The 15,270-nt window shown below is 43.5% G+C and overlaps 1 protein-coding gene across 1 annotated transcript in view; it reads left to right on the top strand.

Annotated features, from left to right (window-relative positions):
* tg (thyroglobulin) overlaps positions 1-15,270 on the top strand; it is a 532,338-nt gene that overhangs the window by 237,716 nt on the left and 279,352 nt on the right. The window contains exons 43-46 of the mRNA XM_068032631.1: positions 2,657-2,821; positions 12,241-12,357; positions 12,534-12,753; positions 13,349-13,442. Coding sequence (XP_067888732.1) covers positions 2,657-2,821; positions 12,241-12,357; positions 12,534-12,753; positions 13,349-13,442 — 596 coding nt within the window. The remainder of the gene's footprint in view (positions 1-2,656; positions 2,822-12,240; positions 12,358-12,533; positions 12,754-13,348; positions 13,443-15,270) is intronic.

The following is a 15,270-nucleotide window of genomic DNA, read 5'->3' as shown; positions in this document are numbered from 1 at the left end:
ATTGGTTGAGGGGATGGTGGGAAGTGGTTGAAGGTTAAAGGAAATGAAATTCGAAGGGAAAGGTCGTGATTGAAAATGTATTTTTTTGGGGGGGATAAGACAAATAATAAATGGTTTATTCATTAGCGGGGTGGGAGAGGGGATTGAAAGTGTGAATAAAATTTTAGTTGAATTTATCAGAATATCTGTCACTTTAAAAATTTTAATGTAACTGAAGGGCTTGAAGGCCTTTAACAATGGCATCGGCACCTGTTCGGTGGCGCCATACGCGTTACCGGGGATAGACTGGCCGCCCCCTCTATGCCATCGGGGACAGACATTCTGCCTCCTCCATGTAAATGTGCCGCCGCGTAAAATATCGCGGCGACTCAGCGATGTACATGTCGTGCATGCGCCACACCTTTTCTGAAGCAAAATTCAGGCCCTGGTATCAGTAAAAGTTACCATGAAGCTGGTGGATTGTTGTAAAAGCCCAACAGGTTCAATAATGAATTATATCCGACTCATATATATGTTACTCCAGGCCCGCACATAACTCTTAAATACCCTCTGAAGTGTCCTGGAAAGTGATTCAGTTGTATCAAACTGCTAAATCAAGAATGCCTCCATTACCTTTTCAGGGCAAATAGGGTTGCAGGCAATAAATGCCAGTTCCAGTGATGTCCACATTATGAGAATGAACAGTTCGAACTCAGTTTTAGCTACAAGGAAACAGAAATTGGGAGAGATGTAAAAAAGGCTGCTGACTTGTTATCACCCATTTTACACTCTCACAGAAACTTAGAGCAGAGAAGGAGGTCATTAAGCCCATTGTGCCTGTGTCCACTCTTTGATCGAGCTGTCCAGTTTCGTTCCATACCCCAGATTTTGTTCCATAACCTTGCAAATTAGTCCTTTTCAAGTATATGTCCAATTGCTTTTGAAAGCTCCTATGGAATCTGATTCCACCACCCTTTCCAGTAGAGTGTTCCAGATCTTAACAACCCACTGTGTGAAAAGATTTCTCCTCATTTCCCCTCTAGTTCTTTTGCCAATTATTTTAATTCTATGACCTCTGGTTACTGACCCACTTGAAGAGGAAACAGCTTTTCCCTACTTTCTCTATGAAAACTCCTCATACCTTTGAGCATCTCTATATGATAACTCCCCTTAACCTTCCCTGCTCTGAGGAGAACAATCTCCGCTACTCTATTCTCTCCAAATAGCTGAAGTGCTTCAACCCTGGTGTCTTCCGGTACCCTGTCCAAGGCCTTGACATCCTTTCTAAAGTGAGGTGCCCAGAATTGTGCACAATATTTCAGCTAAGGGCTAAGTAGAGATTTGCAAAGGTTAATACGAATTCCTTGTTTTTGTATTCAATTCCCAAAGTCAAAATATCATACAAAATCAAAATCTACCCCTTGACTCAGAGTAAGGCTGGCTGCCAATTTTTTACAGCTGGTACTCTTCATAACTTCATATTTCACAACCTGCTATGTGTTGAAAGAGTTGGAGTGGGCTTGCTGCTAAGGGTGGGAGTATGGTTTTGTGGAGAAACTGGTTTTACCACTGTTGCTGAATCTCTCAGTGATATCATTTCAGGTAAAGAAGTCCTAATTAAGATGGGAATATTGAGGGTTATGTACAGTGTTACGACCTCAGTGAGACAATTAACATTAAAAACGAAATATGGACTCCCCAGACCAATTTAAATAATTACATGACACGATTTCGCATTTAAAACCTTTTATTATAACAATAAACTAAAAAACCCCATTAACTAAATATAAATATTACTTTGTAAGTAGCCGATACACCAAATTACAGGGAAAGATATTTTCTTCACTGATTACAACACTTGAAAACCTCATACCACACTTGTATATTACACAATCTTCCTTGATGGCAAAATCTTTGCATCTAAAAGTCCTAACCTCCTCCCAGTTGCAATGTGTTGGATCTCCCAGACCTTCCCAAAGTCAATGTCCTCTTTGCCCACTTCTTCCAAGCACTTTCAACCTGGACTTCTGCGAATGAGGCGATCCCTGGTGACCCTGTTGGTCTTTCCCTTCTTTGCACACCTTGCATCCTTTTGCTGTATCAGTGTTCTGAGAGCAGGTGTTCCTTCGCTCTCTCCCTCCTGAGGCTGTCACCACTGGTACTTTGTCTTCCGGTCTTCCTTCCGGCCTGCAGATTTCTCACAGTCTAGAATTTATCCAGAAACAGAAGGCCAATAGTCATTTTCTTTTTCAATTATGCAGAGCCCACATGTCTGGCCATAGCAGAACCACCTTCCTTTGTTTCCAATTGTTAGCAATCACAATTGACATTCGCATTTTTAGAGCCACTGGCTCCTTGTTTACAATCTGAGAGTCTAGGAAAGTGAAACCCATTGTCTGTTAGGTGTTATAACCTTGCATTCTCTGCTTTTCAAAAGGTTCTTTTGTCTGGGCTCCTTGCTGTCCTGGTAACCAATTGGAGTCTTGTTTATAAGCAGAGTTGATGTGAGGTCACATGAATTCTTTGACTCCATCTTACACTACACTAAAAATCATAGTTTTAAAACATTAGCATGCTACAAAGTCCAGTGTTCATCACAACAGCTTATGTGTCCAGGAAAGCGGGTATTTGGAATAGTAGACCACCTCTAACCTGTTTCTGCTTTTTTCCTCTGCAGCATGTGTTTCCAGTCGTGTTTGTGTCACAGTTTCTCTTCGTCCTCAGCCATCAGGGGTCAGATGCGTCTTTTACCCTGACACCCACAGCTGCCGACCTGGACTGCAAGGCCATGACTGTCGAATTCTGCTCAAGGAATCAGCGGAAGAGGTCTACCGCAAGAAGGGTGAGTTCCTGCAACAGTGTTGGTATGTTTATTGATTGTGTAATAATTTTTGATGCCATTTTGTTTGTTGCTTCCCCCACCCCAGAAGCTTTTTCTCCTCCTCCTCTGTAGGTGCTCAATCATGCTATGTGCAGTACCGTAGGTGCTAATGGCTCACTGGAACTTGGTAATTGGCCATTCTTCAGGTAGGAGCCTGAGTTGTGAGTGCCTTCACCCAATGTTGGCCCATGAGCACTTTCTAATAGCGGGTCATTTGTGATCGATTGGGAGCAGAAACACTGATTAACGATTTTCTTTCACAGCATAAGGATGCTAAAACTAGCTGTAGCAGTCCTATTGCCACTGCTGCCTACAATTGACTAACAGATCCACAAATTAGGGTTCTTTTTGATCTGAATGGTGCAGCAACAGTGGACAGTGCAAGTATCAAGCAAGGTAACAGCATCACTGTGAATCTACATCAAAGAAGGCTAACAAGCAGAAGTGATGACAGACCAACCACAAGGATGTACTTATCTCAGCAGAAAACAAAATTACAACAAGTCACAGAGTGCGGATTTCACCACTACATCTCAGTGAAATATAAACATGACAGATGTTGACTCTTTAAGCATTATTTTTAAAGGTGAAAGAAGGTTAAAGACAAATTGTTCTTTAAAGAATTCAGATATATTTTACATGCTGTTCTTTGAACCATATTCCTGCCGTATGCAGTCTTCTAACTGTCCATATCTGGCACAAAAATATAAAAATGTTGTGGTGAGCAGTAAAGGAACAGTGCTCACTGACAGCTGCCCACAGAATCTTTGTGGACTTTTGAGCAGAGACTTGCTCAAATCCAATGTTTGATCCAGCGTGGCAACCTTTACAAGGGATCTATGGAGTCTGTGAACAGAGCAAAAAAGAGTGAGTCTCTTCAGCCTATCGCGTTGAAGAATCCTCACTGAGAAATGTAGGCCCTGATATTACAACTACTAGCAATACCAGTACTACTACAACAACAGCAACTAATTGAATTTACACAGCACCTTTAAGGGAATAAAACATTCCAAGGCACTTCACAGGAGCATTATAAAACAAATTATGATACTGAGCCACATAAGGTGATATTAGGGCAGATGACCAAATGTTTGGTTAAAGAAGTAGTATTTAATAAGCATCTTAAAGGAGGAAAGAGTAGTAGAGAGGTGGAGAGGTTTAGGGAGGGAATTCCAGAGCTTAGATCCCAGGCAGCCGAAGTCAGGCCACCAATGGTAGAACAGTTAAAATTGGGATGATCAAGAGGCCAGAATTAGAGGATCGCAAATGTATCAGGGTTGTTTGGCTGGAGATTATAGAGATAGAGAGGGGCCATGTCACAGAGGGATTTGAAAGCAAGGATGACAATTTTAAAATCAAGGCGTTGCTTAACTGGGAGTCAGTGTGGGTCAGTGACCATAGGGGTGATGAGTGAATGGGACTTTGTGTGAGTTAGGACATGGGCAGCAGAGTTTTGGATGCCGTCAAGTTTACAGAGGGTAAAATGTGGCAGCTGAGCCGGGCTTGCATTGGAATTGTCAAGTCTAGAGGTAACAAAACACTTCGATGAGGAATTCAGCAGCTGTTGTGCAGTTGGGCAATGTTACAGAGGTGGAAGTAGATGGTCTTCATGATGACATGAGTATGTTCTTGGAAGCCCCTGATGTGCTTGAATATGACACCAAGTTTACGAATAGTCATATTCAGCCTTAGACAGTTGCCAGTGAGAGGCATGGAGTCAGTGGAGAGGGAACAGAGTTTGTGGTGGGGACCAAAGACAAAGGCCTCAGTTTTCCCAATATTTAGATGTCGGACAAGCAGTCTGACAACTAAGAGTCAGTGGAGGGCTCGAGAGAGGCAGATGTAAGATGGAGCTGAGTATCGTCAGCGTACATGTAGACTGACATTTTTTGGATGATGTCACCGAGGGGCAGCATCTAAATGAGAAATAGGAGGGAGCCAAGGATAGATCCTGGAAGACACCAGAGGTAACGGTGCAGGAGTTGGAAGAGAAGCAATTGCAGGTAATTATCTGGCTATGACAGATAAGAATGAAACCAGGTGAATACTATCCCACCCCAGTTGATAATGGTGGAGAGGTGTTGGAGGAGGACAGTATGGTCAACCGTGTCAATGCTGAAGACAGATCACATAGGATGTCATGGGTGACTTTGATAAGAGCCATGTCAGTACTGTGGCAGGAGCTGAAACCTAATTGGAGGGATTCGAACATGGAGTTCCGAAAAAGATGGACAAGAATTTAGGAGACGACGTCACGTTCAGAGACTTGGATAGGGAAGGTAGATTGGAGATGGGGTGGTAGTTTGCAAGCACGGAGGAGACAAGGATTGGTTTATTGAGGAGAGAGGTTACTTTGGCATATTTGAAGGAAAGGGGCCTGTACCTGAGGACAGAAAACCATTAGCGATACCATTGGAGCCAGGAAGAGAAATTGTGCGGTCAGCAGTTTAGAGGGAACTGGGCCGAGAGAGCAGGAGGTGAGTCTCATGGAGGTGGGGAGGAAGTGAGAGCGGGAGATTCTTTTGCAGTTGAGAAATTCCAAAAAGTAGGATTCACTCAGACCCTACAAAATTTAACATCAAGGTCTGTATTTTTTGTTTTTGTTTTCCGGCTGCAGCCAGACTGATTTCGAGGTTGTAATAAAAGCAAAATACTGCGGATGCTGGAAATCTGAAACAAAAACAGAAAGTGCTGGAAATGCTTAACGGGTCTGGCAACATCTGTGGAGAGAAAAACAGAGTTAATATTTCAGGTCTGTGGCCTTTCATCTGGGTTCTGATGAAAGGTCACTGACCTGAAACGTCAACTCTATTTCTCTCTCCACAGATGCTGCCAGACCTGCTGAGTATTTCCAGAACTTTCTGTTTTTATTTCAGATTTCGAGGTTGGCTGGCTGATGGGTGGGAAAGCCTGCGGCACTAGCCTGCATCCAAGGAGCCAAGAATAGGAAGTGAGAAATTGTAGGTTGGGGACTATAAATCCATTGGAGAGTCAGAGACATTGGGGGTGGGCGAATGCCAGACACACAATGTGTGGGAGATGGGGGGTGGAGGGAAGGGTCAGAGACTGAAGGGAAGATTGGAGGCATTGGAGGGGGTGATGATCAGGGGCATCAGGGTGGTGAGATTGGAAAGGTCATAGAAACATAGAAAATAAGAGCAGGAGTAGGCCATACGGCCCTTCAAGCCTGCTCCGCCATTCATTATGATCATGGTTGATCATCCAACTCAGTAGCTTGTTCCAGCTTTCGCCCCATACCCTTTGATCCCTTTGGACCCAAGAGCTATATCTAAATCCTTTTTGAAAACATACAATGTTTTGGCCTCAACTGCTCTCTGTGGTAACGAATTCCATAGACTCACCACTCTCTGGGTGAAGAAATTTCTCCTCATCTCAGTCCTGAAAGGTTTCTATGAGAACCCCCCTCACTCTTCTGAACTCCAGCGAATATAGTCCTAACTGACTCAATTTCTCCTCATACGTCAGTCCCGCCATCCCAGGAATCAGTCTGGTATACCTTAGCTGCACTCCCTCTATAGCAAGAACATCCTTCCTCAGATGAGGAAACCAAAACTGCACACAATATTCCAGGTGTAGCCTTACCAAGGCCCTGTATAATTGCAGCAAGACATCCCTGCTCCTGTACTCGAATCCTCTCGCTATAAAGGCCAACATACCATTTGCCTTTTTTACCACCTGTTACACCTGCATACTTACCTTCAGTGACTGGTGTATGAGAACACCCAGGTCTCATTGCATGTTCCCCTCTCTCAGTTCATAGCAGTCATGTTAGTGGATTATGGCCCGGGGGTGTTCAGTCGCGAGGGGGGTGGAAGCAGTTAAGCTAAATGGAAGTTAAGTGGTACTGGAAGGGTTCTTATCTGTTGGATCAAGCATTCCTTGCCTCCCTTTCGTGGCCAGTTGCCTGAGGCCCAGGAACACGGCTAGTGTGGAATTTAAGATGCAGATTAAATCTGAGGCAAGCAGTCTCCTTATAATATTTAAGTGACCAACCCGCCTCCTGGGAGTGTATTTGTCGACCAGCCCCAGTCCGCCTCTGTTAAAACCAGAAGTGAGCAAATGGAGGCAGGTGAGGGTCGGGTTTCAGATTTTTAACATTGTACATCACCCAACCCAAACTTTTTTGGGGGGTGTTAAAGTCCCCCTGTAAAGTCTAAACCAAGAAGTATGAAGCAGAATTTATAAATTACATGTAAATCATGTCAGTGAAATAATGGGAAAGGCATATGGGAGTAACAGAGAGAGATAAAAGAGACAGCCTGTAAAAGAAAAAGTAAAAAACAATATACTTTTTAATCTCCAACTCTAATTAACTTCTGAAAGGATGAGATTCCAAACTTGTAAAATTAAATTTCAGGGCCAGGGCAGTGGTTTGGCAATAATTATCATTTATCACACTGTAAAAAATTCACTTAATCATGAATGCACAAGCTCTAACCTTTTCTGGTATTTTAGTGGGTTAGGAACCCAACCTCACAACAATCTGTCGGCAAGGTTCTGCTTTAGTGTAGCCTGTGGACACACAGGGTACTCGGACCGAAATCTCCAGATTTTCACTTTTAGCTGCACACTTACAGGGTTCCGCCGCGCACGCTTTGAACCCAATGGCTTTCCAACACAGAAGTGCCGCCGAGGAGCCCCCATGATATTACGCGCGGGGGCTCATTTAAATGGAGGGGGCAGAGCAGCCACCCCCGATAACGTAGAGGGGGCAGTCCCTGCGTTCCTGGCAATGGCATCCGGTGTCACTGCACAAGCGCTAGTGCCATTTTTAAAGGGCTTTAAGACCTTACATGAAATTTTAATTTTTAAAGGTAAAGCATGCGGAATTTTTAATTAACAGATAATAAAGATACGGAGGCCTTCCCCAACCTCCACAATTGTCATTTCAATGCCCGATATGACCAACACTTGCCTTTTTCCCTAACCAAACTTCCCCCCACCTTCTAACTTTTGTCCTTCAACCCTTTCCCACCATCCCCATATCCAATAACAAGTGATTTCCCCGCTCCCCCACCCCTCCCGTCCTGAACATTTTTTTGCTGCCCCCTCCCCACCAGGTTCTCGCTCGGTACTCCGTACGGAGTTCCGAAGGTGCGCGGAGGATGAACGGCGGCCATTAAATTGGCAAGGGACGGCTGCCGCTTGCAGGTAGGGTCATTTACATTTCGTTATTGTGAATTTAAATATTCAAATGAAGGGCCCGTCACCATGCGGCAGTGGGGGCGGTGTCCCGCATCAAGGTAATATGCAGTGGACCCTAGACGACACTGGGGTCGAGGTGGGCTTCTCCCCGCAGAATTTTACCGGCCCCTGCGCCGCGACCCGCGGCATCGAGGGGCTGGTAAAATTCAGCCCACATACTCCAGAAGTTGCTGTCAGATTTACTCCATAATATCGGTGAGAGCTGAGAGCCTCACCATTATTATCAACATAAAATTTAGGTCAATATATTGCACTGAGCTAAAAACAACATTCTCAAATGATTATCTAATGTAGTACTGAGTGACAAAGGTAGAAAAGAACCAGGTTAATTCCCTGGTCTGTGCTGAGTTAGCTGATGGGGTGGTGGTAGTGGGTGGTGCAAGGTACCGATATTGGCCTTGAGCTGGGGAAGGGATGGAAATTAACCAGGACTCCAGGCCTGATCAGTGACCTTTGCCTATGTGTGGACACATATAGGAACATAGCCACAGGAGTGGTCTTGAGAGAATAAAATTCAGCCCTGTAAGTGTGCAGTTAAAAATTTGAAAATCTGGAGGTTTTGGTTCGAGTACCCTGTTTGTCCACAGGCTATGGTATAACAGAACCTTGCTGATAGGTTGGTTTGAAGTTGGGTTCCTAACCCATTCATAATCCATTAAAACACCAGAGAAGGTTAGCCTCTTGAGCCTGTTCTGCTATTCATTAAGATCAAGGCTGATCTGTATGCTAACTCTTTGCCCCATATGCCTTTATAACTTTGGTTAATAAAAATCTATCAATCTCAGATTTAAAACTAACTATTGACCCAGCATCAACTACCTTTGCTGAAGAAAGTTCCAGATCTACTACCCTTTGCATGTGTTTCCTAATTTCACTCGGGTAAGGTCTGGCTCTAATATTTAGACCATGGCCTCTAGTCCGAGACTCCCCAATCAGCAGAAAATGTTTTTTGTTATCTACCCTGTCTGTTTTTCTTAATAATCTTTGATCAATTACCTCTTCACATTCTAAATTCCAGGGAATACAACCCTATTCCAGGGAATACAACCCTCTCCTTGTAAATTAGCCTGTGGAGTCCATTGTGTCCATGCAGCCCGATGAGGAGCCAACCAGTCTAATCCCAGTTTCCATCTCTTGGTCCATAACCTTGTAGGTTACAGCACATCAAGTGCATAGTGAAGTACTTTTTAAATGTTATGACGGTTTCTGCTTCCTCCAGCACCCTTTCAGGCAGTGAGTTCCAGATCCCCATCATCCTCTGGGTGAAAAAATTTCCCCTCAAATCCCCTCTAAACCTAACTCAACCTAAATCTATGCCCCCTGTTTATGAATCCCTCATCCAAGGGGAATAGAGCCGTCCTATTGATTCTATCTAGACCCCTCATAATTTTATACAATTCAATAAGGTTTCCCCTCAGCTTCCTCTGTTCCAAATAAAACAACCCTTGCCTATCCAAGCTTTTCTCATAACTAAAATTCTCCAATCCAGGCAACATCCTCGTAATCTCCTCTGTACCCTCTCTAGTACAGTCACATTTTTCCTCGAGTTTGTTGACCATAACTCACTGCAATACTCCAAATGTGGCCTAACAATTGTTTTATACAGTTCCAGCATAATCTCCTAGCTCTCATATTCTATGCCTCAGCTAATAAAGGCAAGTATGCCTTCTTGATCTTATTTACCTGTCCAGTCACCTTCAGGGATCTGTGGACATGCACTCCAAAGTCCCTCTGTTCCTCTACACTTCTCAGCAACCTATCATTTATTGTGTGGTCCCTTGCCTTGTTACCCTTCCCCAAGCATTATCTCTCACTTCTCCAGATAGAACTCCATTTGCCACTGATGAGTCCATTGATATCTTCCTGCAGTCTACAGCTTTCTTCTTCATTATCAACCACACCACCAATTTTTCTATCATCTGCATTCAAGTCCAAATCAATGATATATGCCACAAAAGCAAGGGACCTAGCACTGAGCCCCACTGGAACCCTACTGGAAATAGCCTTCTAGTCATAAAAACACCCATCAACTATTACCTTTTGCTTCCTGCCTCTGAGACAATTTTGGATCCAACTTGCCACTTTGCCTTGGATCCCATGGGCTTTTACTTTTGTGATCAGTCTGCCATGCTGGACCTTATAAAATCCATTGAATATATCAAATGCACTATCCTCTTCGACCCTGTTTGTTACCTCTTCAAAAAATTCAATCACCTTAGTCAGACACGATCTTCCCTCAACAAATCTGTGCTGACTTTCTTTAATTAATCCATGCCTTCCTAAATGAAGATTTATCCTGTCCCTCAGAACTTTTTCCAATAATTTTCCCACCACCGAGGTTAGGCTGACTGGCCTGTAAAAACTCGATCTATCTTTTTCTCCCTTATTAAACAATCATACAATGTTATCTGTTCTCCAGTCCTCTGGCAGCATGCTGGCAACCAGAGAGGATTGGAAAATGATGGTCAGATCCTCCACTACTTCTTTGCTTGCTTCCCTTAACAGCCTAGGATATATTTTGTTTGGGCCTGAGATTTATCTACGTTCAAAGATGTTAAAATGCCTTAATCTCCCTCTCTCACTATGTTAATTTCATCTAATATTTCACACTGCTCCCAGATTGCAATGTCGTCCCTCTCTCTTGAAAATAGACGCAAAGTATTCATTAAGAACCATACGTCCTCAGCCTCCATACACAGGTTATCCTTATGGTCCCTAACAGGCCCTACTCTTTCTTTAGCTATCATCTTGCTCATTATGTACTTATAAAAATCTTTGGGTTTTCCTTGACTTTACTTGTCAATATTTTTTCATGTCTTCTCTTTGCTTTCCTAATTTTCTATATGTGCTGTATGGGTGAATAACCAATCACACTCACTGGACTGGATTTTATGCAAGTGGCAGTGGCCGAAAAAATGGCGACCCACAATAATGTGCTGGTTGGGCTGCCGCACCCCCCCCCCCCCCCCCCCACCGCCGGCCCCCAATCACGTAGAGGGACGGGCTCTCCAACGCCAGCAGTGGCGTCAACTGCCTGTGCACAGGTGCTGGCGCCATATTTAAAGCCCTAACGGCTAAATAAATTTTTTTAATTTATCGCCCCCCCCCCCACTGTACTGATGAAAAATCTGCCGCCCCGTTCCCACCCTTCAACAACAAAATTCATTATTTGCCCTCTCCCCCAACAAAGCACTTACCTTCCACACTTGACCTCCCCCCTTCTAAGGAGAACAAAGTGCACAGGTCACCCCATCCCGACACTAATGATGTAAATTTGACCCCGTTCCTCCCCCATACTAAAAAATTTTAAGTTCCTCCCTTCCCCACCACTGTGATGCCTGCTTTCCCCAGATGGGAAGGCAAAGGCGCATAAGTGTTGGCAGCCTCTCAGAAGATTGTGGCCCAACAGTAAGATTGGAGTCAATTTTATTTAAATATCTGCATTCTGCTAATTTGAATATTTTAATCCGGCTCCCGATGCCCAGTGGTGGGGGGTTGGGGGGGACGGCCACACAGCCTCACCGCCGCAAGGAAGATCGGACCCAGCCCTTTGGTGTAAGGCTCTGTGGTGGGCCGCTGCCAGAACGATCTTTCGGCCCCCACCCACCACCATGCAGCCTGATGTCGGGAGCTTTGTAAAATGCCGGCCCCTATCTTGGCTCACACATGAAGAATGGGCACTTGAAAGAGGCTTTAGATCCCAGAATGAGTCAATACCTTCAAGAAGGAAGATGAGGAAATTGTATAATGACAAGCAGCTCTTGAAGGTCGAAATCTCTGTCATCTGTTGGAAAGTTTTGCCCCTTCATTTTAGTGGTATTTTAAAGCCCCACAAATGGGTAGAAGAAGTGATCTAGGGGGTAATTTGGTTTTGGGTGATAGTTTAAAATGAGCGATATTGATGCAGCCATTTGTTATATATCGCTCCCGCTTTTCATTTTTAGTGGAAATAAAATTTGCAGAGATGTGCAATGGGCAGCTGATTCAACATCATCTGTTTTACCCTATTGTCCAACAGTAAAATTTCCCCTTGAAGTTAAACAAAAATAGTAATCATGTAACCTGTTTGCTTGGTTTCTGTGTTCTAATTCATGGTTTACAATCTAAAGGTAGAATTCTTTGAGGAAATTAAAATATTTTTTGTGCTTTCTCAGCTATAGGAGGGTCATGCACAGGCCGCTGTGGGAAGTACCAACCTGATGAGGTCTGTCAGTGTAACCTGAAATGTGAGGGTTACGCGGATTGCTGCCCTGACATTCATGTCTGTGCTGGTGAGTGAGAAAACTTCACAGGAGTTCCTGGAAGCGATTTCTGCAGTGAGAAGTAGGATAGAACCCATCATAGAGTTGACTGTGTATGGTCTGTGGAAGGAGTGGTCTTGACAAGCCAGGAAGCTTTTCTTCTTATTCTACCTGTTCTGATGGATTTTCATTTCTTTTCAATTCAGACCATTCCTCATCAGAAACCCAACCCCAATTGACCTCCATTTTCCTTCCGGGTCATGGAATCTTGTTTGGAGAATCACAAGTGACCCGGGTTGGTGTGGAATGGAAGACTGTTAACCGTTTCCTGGGTGTCCCATATGCAGCTCCTCCCACTGGCAATGGCCGATTCAAAGCCCCAGCAACCTTTAATTGGACTGGAGAATGGAATGCTACTTTCTACAGGTGAGCATGGCCTTTCCTGGTGGGTATTACCTACTTCCTTGAGTTTTCTTTCTTTCTACACAGCTACCAGCAATACATCGAGGCTACTGTGTCCAGTTCTGATGAACTAATCATATGAAGGATAATATTGCCTTTGAGAGGGTACAGAGACAAGCAAAAGATATTCCTGGCTATCAAGAATTTAAATTAAGAGGGAAAGGTTAAGGAAGCTGGGCATGTTCTTTTTGGAGAAAGAAGAATCTTGAAGTGACCCAATCGAAATTTTGATGATTATAAAGGAGACTGACTAAAGCTGAGCCAGTCAAATTTGGTTTGGCCCAAAGGGTAATACATTTGTGGGATAGGTTACCGGGGAAGGCTATCAAAGTGAGCAATATTAATATCAAATCTAGCCATTTGTCTAGGTGTCTAGTAGGCAAGATACATTATACATCATGTACATTGGACAACCTGGGGTAAAAGGAAAATCAAGTAATTACATAATAGGCAGCCAATTGGATATCGGCCATGTTATACCATTACCTAAAGTTAAAATTAAAATTAGCCCCAGAGAGTTGTAACAGGTAGTTAATATTCATAATCTATTTTGTTTTAGGCCCAGCTGCCTACAACCAGGAGACACGAAGGCCGTTTACTCAACTGTGGACGAAGACTGTCTCTACCTAAACATATTCATCCCCAAGAGCATTGTGAGTACTGATACACCTATGCAACAAGAAACCTCAGGGTTATGCTGTTTAAGATTTTAAGAAATAAGAGCCATTTGGCTTCTTGATCCTGCTCTGCCATTTAATAAGATCATGGCTGATCTGATCCTGGCCTCAACTGCACTTTCCTGCCTGCCTCATATCCCTTGACTCCCTTACAGATCAAATATCTGTCTAATTCAGTCTTGAATGTGTTCAATGGCCCAGCCTCCACTGCTCTCCGGGATACAGAATTCCCAAGATTAACGACCCTCTGAGAGAAGAAATTCCTCCTCATCTCCGTCTGAAATGGGAGTCCCCTTATTTTGAACTGTGCTCCCTAGTTCTAGATTCACCCATAAGGGGAACCTTGCTCTCAGCATCTACTCTGTCAAGTCCCCTCAGAATCTTATATGTTTCAATAAGAACACCTCTCATTCTTCGAAACTCCAAAGAGTATAGGCCCAACCTGCTGAACTTCATAAGACAACCTTTCATCCCAGGAATCAACCTAGTGAACCTTTTCTGAACTTCCTCCAATGCAAGTGTATCCCTTCCTAAATAAGGTGATTAAAACTGTACTCTGTACATTAGGTATGGTGTTACTATCGCCCTGTACATTTGTAGCAAGACTTCCCTACTTTTATACTGCAGCCAACATTTGCCTTCCTAATTACTTTCTATACCTGCATGCTAACTTTTTGTAATTCATATTCGATACCACAGTATTCTGGAGTCTCTCTCCATTTAAATAATATTATGTTTTTCTATTCTTCCAACCAAAGCGGATAACCTCTCAATTTCCCATATTATACTCATATGCAGAATTCCGAGGTGCAGAGGGATCTAGGTGTTCTAGTGCATGAGTCACAAAAAGTTAGTATGCAGGTACAGCAAGTAATAAAGAAGGCTAATGGAATGCTATCCTTTATTACGAGTGGAATTGAAAATAAAAATAAGGATGTTATGCTTCAGTTATACAGGACATTGGTGAGACTATATCTTGAATACAGTGTGCAGTTTTGGTCTCCTTATTTAATGAAGGGTGTAAATGCATTGGAGGCGGTTCAGAGGAGGTTTACTAGATTGATACCTGGAATGAGCAGGTTGTTTTATGAGGAAAGGTTGGACAGACTGGGTTTGTTTTCACTGGAGTTTAGAAGAGTGAGGGAAGACTTGACTGATGTTTATAAGATCTTGAAAAGTCTTAACAAGGTGGATGTGGAAAGGATGTTTCCTCTTGTGGGTGAATCCAGAACTAGGGGCACTGTTTTAAAATTAGGGGTTGCCTTTTTAGGACAGAGATGAGGAGGATTTGTTTCTCTCAGAGGGTTGTGCGATTTTGGAACTCTCTGCCTCAGAAGGTGGTGGAGGCGGCGTCATTGGGTAATTTTATGACGGGGGTTGATGGGAGTGTAGAATTCGAGACACACAGTTCAGCCATGATCTTATCGAATGACGGAGCAGGATCGACGGGCCGAATGGCCTACTCCTCCTAACTCATATGTTCGTATGTTCTTACTCCATGTGCCAATTTTTTTCCCATTCACTTAGCCTATTTATATCCCTTTTTAGACTCCTTGTGTCCTCCTCACAACTTGCTTTCCCATCGATCTTTATATCGTTTGCAAATTTCAACCAAATCATTAATATCCGTTATAAATAGTTGATGAACTGGCACTGATCCCTGTGGCACTCCATGAGTTACGGTTTGCCAACCTGAAAATGACCCATTTATCCCGATTCTCTGTTTCCCGTTAGTTATCCAATCCTCTATGCATGCTGATATATTACCCCCAACACCATGAGCTCTTATCTTGTGCAGTAACCT

This window comes from Heterodontus francisci, chromosome 5 (genome assembly GCF_036365525.1).
Source record: "Heterodontus francisci isolate sHetFra1 chromosome 5, sHetFra1.hap1, whole genome shotgun sequence".
NCBI classification, from domain to species: domain Eukaryota; kingdom Metazoa; phylum Chordata; class Chondrichthyes; order Heterodontiformes; family Heterodontidae; genus Heterodontus; species Heterodontus francisci.
The sequence above is the reverse complement of the archived record's forward strand: the minus strand, read 5'-3'. Positions and strand labels throughout refer to the sequence as shown.